The sequence below is a fragment of the Leuciscus leuciscus genome, assembly GCF_965113295.1.
Source record: "Leuciscus leuciscus genome assembly, chromosome: 1".
NCBI classification, from domain to species: Eukaryota; Metazoa; Chordata; class Actinopteri; order Cypriniformes; family Leuciscidae; genus Leuciscus; species Leuciscus leuciscus.
Genome location: NC_138725.1, coordinates 4,156,738 through 4,164,496, shown reverse-complemented (window position 1 = coordinate 4,164,496; position 7,759 = coordinate 4,156,738). Strand labels below are relative to the sequence as shown.

General features: G+C 31.6%; 1 protein-coding gene across 1 annotated transcript; it reads left to right on the top strand.

The window, feature by feature from the left end:
- Positions 1–1,813: 1,813 nt before the first annotated feature.
- LOC309476731 (uncharacterized protein) lies at positions 1,814–3,636 on the top strand. The gene is made up of 6 exons (XM_082139910.1): positions 1,814–1,869; positions 2,592–2,686; positions 2,775–2,901; positions 3,002–3,122; positions 3,198–3,265; positions 3,441–3,636. The coding sequence occupies exons 2-6, from the start codon at positions 2,634–2,636 to the stop codon at positions 3,552–3,554; spliced, it is 483 nt and encodes a 160-aa protein (XP_081996036.1). The 5' UTR covers positions 1,814–1,869; positions 2,592–2,633; the 3' UTR covers positions 3,555–3,636.
- Positions 3,637–7,759: the final 4,123 nt, after the last annotated feature.

Genomic DNA, 7,759 nt, shown 5'->3' with positions numbered 1-7,759 from the left:
ATCGGAGCATTTACAGTGCTACATATATGTTCTGCACATGTGCTCAAAGCTGTCTCTCAGTCATTTGGGAGAAAAACGGCAGACAAAGGTTTGAAGGATTTTGCAACATTTGCATTTGCCAGGTTGCAAAACACTACCTCAATGACCACAGCCCTCAAAATCTTCCGCTCACTGTGCACTGTATTAATCGGGAAATACAGCACCAGTACTGTCAGGATTAATCTGAAGGCCATCCAGGACTTAATAAAAGAAGGCAAGATTCCCGACATGGAAGAGACTGACAACTTACAGAACAGCCCCTTAACTCAGGAAGAAAATGATGTGGACAGAGCAAATGCCCGCACAATTGTTGGTAGATCTCCCTTCACATACGAATTCAAGAAGGTCTTGAAGGAGGTACAAGAAGAGCTTGGAAAAGAGGATTCAAAGACTACAAATGATGAAGAAAATGCATACTTCTGCCCTGGCATTGTTGATGTCCTTTTTGACAACTATCTTGGCATTTTTCCACTTTGGAGTGGTCTGCTGTTAGGGGATTTGAAAAGGTATGCAGATGGCAAAGAAGATGACAGCTCCATGCCAAGTAAAACAAGGGACACAAATTGCCATGTTGAGCGATGGTTCGGAATCGTGAAACACTCAATTCTGAAAAAACAAAGGCGATTGAGACCAGGAGCATTTGTCAGAAAAATGTATGGCTCTTTACAGGGGAGGTACAGAGAACACATCATGGCTCATAACTTCTCTGAACATTTGCTACTTAGACCCATCTCAAGAAAAGACATAACTCAATCTCAGGAAGGTTGGGCAAAGAGAGATGGTTCAAAGCCTCAAACCGCCAACTCGAAATTTTACACTCCTCCACTCACTGTTCCAATTCCAAAGAAAACAAAGGCAACCAAGAAAAAAAGCAAAGATGTCAATAACAGTAGTATTGACTTCAAATGTAAAATGTCGGAGACTACCACAGAGGTATGATCATTTAAATTACTAAAATCAACTCATGGTAATTTGTAGAGCCTGAAGCCACCTATAGCACTATAAGGAGCTATACAAATAGTATTTTTATCTTATCTTCAAATTTTTTCTCATTTAAAAAATATGAAAAATATTAATTCATATTCATACACCAAATGAAATGGGTTAGTTTAATGACAGTTGTCTGTACAAGGACAGTAGGATGTGCTGTCAGAGTAGCTTATTAAAACATTTAAAATGTAATTAATTAATATGGAATTTTCAAATACTGTGTGAAGTAATTACAGTTCTCTTCTTCATATCCTTGTAGGTTGATGCCCTTTGGAAATGCAAACCAACTGAAATAGTTGTTGCGGTTATAAGGCATGAACAGAGCCTGAATTTCACCCTGCGGCACAAAGAGTTCCAGACTTTAAGGCCGGATGAGTTCATTGTAGGCGAGGCAAGTTTCTCATTAAAACTGTTCTACCACTTTAATATATTTGTTGACGAATTTGAATCATTAATCTTCTGTACAATATTTTTTAGGCGATTGAATGTTACATTGGAGCCATCCTTAATTCAACAAGTGCTGCTGGCCGGCTATACCACCTGAATCACTACACCATCGGCAAGGGTTAAGAAATGTAAGAACCTCTGTAATTATTTAATATGTATTTTGTTGCGCTGTCAAAGGATGAATCGTGATTAATCGCATTTGATATTAAATATCTAACAACGACAAACAATTGAGAGGAATTCCCAACTCACTGCAAGCATGTCTCTATTGTTTCTGTATACAAAATGCAGTTGTTCTTTTTTCATTTTCACACATTGTATCAGGTCACATTTGATGACTATGATGGAGCCATTGGATTTGTCAATATAGCAAAAGTACACTGGAAGTTTGTGGTGAGTATAGAGCTCATTGTGTAATAATTTGTGGCTAACGTATCATTCGTCTTTCAAAATTATTATTATTAACAGCATTTCTGCACAGTTCATGGTTTGTGTATTTAAAGCCCATCAGCCTTACAATGCTATAAATATTTATATGAATATAGTGAAGTAAATTCAACTACAAATACATATATTTTGTATTATTATTATTAAATATTTTATATATCACAAATAATATATTTATTTTATATTGCTATCAGTGTGTCTTATCAATTTATGTGAAAACAGTTATGTGTATGGAGGCCAAAATTAGCCAAACTTGACAGTATGTGACTCCTTTACAATGTTAAAAGGACCAATTTTTTAATTAATTCATTTTCAAGGTACTTTTATGGATGAAGTAATAATTAAAATGTTAAATGTATCATAAATTCAATATTTGTTACTTAGTCGAGAAGTGGAGATAAATATCTTCAGCTGAACAGAGCTGATCACACTTACATGTTCTGTTAAAAAAAAAGTAGGATAACAGTGAAAATGTTTACAGTTTTACATTTAAAATGTACAGACATTTTAAGAAAGAAATGATTTACCTCTTGTGTTGACAGTTTGTCTTGAGCTGTAGAAAATCAGTAATGAGGTGGCCTTGACACCATTGGATTACTGGTCCCTATTCATGTAAAGATTTGAGTCTTAATGGAATGGTAAAATTATATGCATTTTTTTTTCAACAGTATCTTCATGCCCTTTCAAAACACATTTTTGTGGTTGACCCAATGCAAGGGTCAAACGAAGTGAAGGACTCCAAAAAAGCCTGCTACAAATTTGGGTAATATAAGATGGATTATGGAAACTATTGGGAAAGTTATAAAAAATGGAAATGCAATAAAAAAAATCACTAAACCTTTACTTTTTAGAGAGTATTTCAAGATGCGACGGAATAGACTTGGAAAGGAGGACTGGGTTAACATCAAGTGGCAGCCTGGAAAGATAACCCACACCTTCCAAAAAGATGGTACCAGTTGTGGGGTCTTTGTGATGCAGGTAATTTTATGAAACATATTAATATTAGGATAGATGTGATAACACATACTGTATTTTTACTGTATAAGACACAATACATGTTCTTATGCCATCCGTACAGATGGCCAAGATGACAGTGATGGAGTTTCCAAACATTCCACGGATGTTTGAGATTGACTCATCAAAGCAAGCTCTTCAAAATCTAAGAAGAGACATGGCTGAAGACATTCTAAAAGGATCAGGTATCATATATATTACAATTATGTATACTTATTACAAACTTAACAGTTCATGTGTATGTATAAAATGTATTTCAGTTCCAAACATTGACTTCTGTTCCTTCTGTGGAAATAAAGACCTGCCAAAAACTGTGGATGCTGTTTGGGTGAGATTTATACTTTAATTGTTTTAAAATGTACAGTAGATAATGTAGTGGATTATGTAAAACATCTGGAGTGAAATTCCATGGATTATTTTAAAATCTTTCATTATTGTAACACTTTTATGCATTATAGGATTCCTAAAGCATATAATTGATATAATTATTTATCGCCTTATAGATTCAGTGTGGAGCTTGTGCGAGATGGTTTCACATACGATGTCTTGGAATGACAGCAGCACAAATACCACGCAAAGCTATCCCTTGGTATTGTGCTATGTGCAAAGCAAGTTAAGAGGCCGTAGGAGAGTTTGACAATATCTCTTGTCATTGACTATATTTGGCTCTATAGAAAATGTCCCAGGATTATGCAAAGGTTGTACAAAGGTTGTAAGTTTCTATCACAGTAAAATCTTTGTTAATTTTTTTTTTTCATCTTTGTTATTTTTCATAATAAAACATTTTCCCCGAAATAAATTACAGTGAAGTTACTGGATATTTTTCATAAAAATTATACATTTCCAATTGTATATAAAATTTATTTTCCCCAAAATAAGTGTTGTAGTATAACCATCAGGGCAGCAGTGATGTGTGAACTGAATTTGGCAACAATACAGTAAATTACAGTAAAGTTATTGATTTTTTTTCATAAAAATCATAAAAATTCTACATTTACAATTGTATATACAATTTAAAATATATATTTTTCCCAAATAAGTGTTGTAGTATAAACATCAGGGCAGCAGTGATGTCTGAACTGAATTTGGCAACAATACAGTAAATTACAGTGAAGTTATTGAATATTTTTCATAAAAAATCATAAAAATTCTACATTTACAATTGTATATACAACTTAAAATACATATTTTTCCCAAAATAAGTGTTGTAGTATAAACATCATGGCAGCAGTGATGTGTGAACTGAATTTGGCAACAGTACAGTAAATTACAGTGAAGTTATTGAATATTTTTCATAAAAATCATTAAAAAATCATATATTTACAATTGTATATACAACTTAAAATACATATTTTTCCCAAAATAAGTGTTGTAGTATAAACATCATGGCAGCAGTGATGTGTGAACTGAATTTGGCAACAGTACAGTAAATTACAGTGAAGTTATTGAATATTTTTCATAAAAATCATAAAAATTCTACATTTACAATTGTATATACAATTTAAAATATATATATTTTCCCAAAATAAGTGTTGTAGTATAAACATCAGGGCAGCAGTGATGTGTGAACTGAATCTGGCAACAATACAGTAAATTACAGTGAAGTTATTGAATATTTTTCATAAAAATCATAAAAATTCTACATTTACAATTGTATATACAATTTAAAATATATATTTTTCCCAAATAAGTGTTGTAGTATAACCATCAGGACAGCAGTGATGTGTGAACTGAATATGGCAACAATACAGTAAATTACAGTGAAGTTATTGAATATTTTTCATAAAAATCATAAAAATTCTACATTTACAATTGTATACAATTTAAAATACATATTTTTCCCAAAATAAGTGTTGTAGTATAACCATCAGGGCAGCAATGATGTGTGCACTGAATTTGGCAACAATACAGTAAATTACAGTGAAGTTATTGAATATTTTTCATAAAAATCATAAAAAATCATATATTTACAATTGTATAACTTAAAATACATATTTTTCCCAAAATAAGTGTTGTAGCATAACCATAAGGGCAGCAGTGATGCGTGAACTGAATTTGGCAACAATACAGTAAATTACAGTGAAGTTATTGAATTTTTTTCATAAAAATCATAAAAATTCTACATTTACAATTGTATATACAATTTAAAATATATATTTTTCCCAAAATAAGTGTTGTAGCATAACCATAATGGCAGCAGTGATGCGTTAACTGAATTTGGCAACAATACAGTAAATTACAGTGAAGTTATTGAATTTTTTTCATAAAATCATAAAAATTCTACATTTACAATTGTATATACAATTTAAAATATATATTTTTCCCAAAATAAGTGTTATAGTATAAACATCAGGGCAGCTGTGATGTGTGAACTGAATCTGGCAACAATATAGTAAATTACAGTGAAGTTATTGAATATTTTTCATAAAAATCATAAAACATCATATTTACAATTGTATATACAACTTAAAATACATATTTTTCCCAAAATAAGTGTTGTAGTATAACCATCAGGGCAGCAGTTATGTGTGCACTGAATTTGGCAACAATACAGTAAATTACAGTGAAGTTATTGAATATTTTTCATAAAAATCATAAAAAAAAATCATATATTTACAATTGTATATACAACTTAAAATACATATTTTTCCCAAAATAAGTGTTGTAGTATAACCATCAGGGCAGCAGTGATGTGTGCACTGAATTTGGCAACAATACAGTAAATTACAGTGAAGTTATTGAATATTTTTGATAAAAATCATAAAAATTCTACATTTACAATTGTATACAATTTAAAATATATATTTTTCCCAAAATAAGTGTTGTAGTATAAACATCAGGGCAGCAGTGATGTGTGAACTGAATCTGGCAACAATACAGTAAATTACAGTGACGTTATTGAATATTTTTCATACAAATCATAAAAAAAATCATATATTTACAATTGTATATACAACTTAAAATACATATTTTTCCCAAAATAAGTGTTGTAGCATAACCATAAGGGCAGCAGTGATGTGCGAACTGAATTTGGCAACAATACAGTAAATTACAGTGAAGTTATTGAATTTTTTTCATAAAAATCATAAAAATTCTACATTTACAATTGTATACAATTTAAAATACATATTTTTCCCAAAATAAGTGTTGTAGTATAACCATCAGGGCAGCAATGATGTGTGCACTGAATTTGGCAACAATACAGTAAATTACAGTGAAGTTATTGAATATTTTTCATAAAAATCATAAAAAATCATATATTTACAATTGTATAACTTAAAATACATATTTTTCCCAAAATAAGTGTTGTAGCATAACCATAAGGGCAGCAGTGATGCGTGAACTGAATTTGGCAACAATACAGTAAATTACAGTGAAGTTATTGAATTTTTTTCATAAAAATCATAAAAATTCTACATTTACAATTGTATATACAATTTAAAATATATATTTTTCCCAAAATAAGTGTTGTAGCATAACCATAATGGCAGCAGTGATGCGTTAACTGAATTTGGCAACAATACAGTAAATTACAGTGAAGTTATTGAATTTTTTTCATAAAATCATAAAAATTCTACATTTACAATTGTATATACAATTTAAAATATATATTTTTCCCAAAATAAGTGTTATAGTATAAACATCAGGGCAGCTGTGATGTGTGAACTGAATCTGGCAACAATATAGTAAATTACAGTGAAGTTATTGAATATTTTTCATAAAAATCATAAAACATCATATTTACAATTGTATATACAACTTAAATATATTTTTCCCAAAATAAGTGTTTGTAGTATAAACATCAGGGCAGCAGTGATGTGTGAACTGAATTTGGCAACAATACAGTAAATTACAGTGAAGTTATTGAATATTTTTGATAAAAATCATAAAAATTCTACATTTACAATTGTATATACAATTTAAAATATAGATTTTTCCCAAAATAAGTGTTGTAGTATAACCATCAGGGCAGCAGTGATGTGTGTACTGAATCTGGCAACAATACAGTTTATTACAGTGAAGTTATTGAATATTTTTCATAAAAAAATCATATATTTACAAATGTATATACAATTAAAATACATATTTTTCCCAAAATAAGTGTTGTAGTATAACCATCAGGGCAGCAGTGATGTGTGAACTGAATTTGATGACACTATAGTGTGTGACAGTGAAGTTGTTGACTGTTTTCGTAGTAACGCTTTTCGGGTTTTGCACTTTGCAGACGGTCCCTTCGGATCTGTCTCTCTGCCGCTTGCGCATAGAGATCAATGTATTTTGTCCACTGCGAGGGAAAGCTCGTTTGGAGGAAAATTAGGTTGTAGCTGATTGTCTACATTACTACGATTAAAAAGAGGTGTTATTTGTGCAGAAACAATGTTTAGCTCACGAGTTATTGACCCGGGAAGTTCGAATCTGTGAATTTACTGCCAACTTTACTCAACTAAAGAGGTGTTTCTGCTCATTGCACCTCACAATCAGAGAGGAACTGCAACCAGTTCAGAAGCCGGAAGTGTACTGAGAGTGAAACTTCTCGCCTTATTAGACATTCTCTGATGTTACTCATGTATCGCAAAACATTATTGGATAATTCTTATAATTGACATTTCTCTGGGCCAATCGGAATCTTAGCACTTTTTCTCTTGGCCAATCGGAATCTTAGCACTTGCGTCAGAATCTTGAAGCACACAGCGTCAACTGAGCTCACCATTGGATGAGACGCCTGGCTACCGTGTGAGTCTAATGTAAACTCACGCATCGCGCATGACATGTCCAATTCGCGAACTAATGACTCCTTTGAACCGATTCATTTTAATGAATG

Bases quoted from the DNA above. Each gene is read 5' to 3' on its own strand.
- LOC309476731 (XM_082139910.1), top strand. From the start codon at position 2,634: ATGCAAGGGTCAAACGAAGTGAAGGACTCCAAAAAAGCCTGCTACAAA. The intron at 2,687-2,774 runs GTAATATAAGAT...TTTACTTTTTAG, and splicing joins AAAGCCTGCTACAAATTTGG to AGAGTATTTCAAGATGCGAC. The intron at 3,266-3,440 runs GTGAGATTTATA...ATCGCCTTATAG, and splicing joins AAACTGTGGATGCTGTTTGG to ATTCAGTGTGGAGCTTGTGC.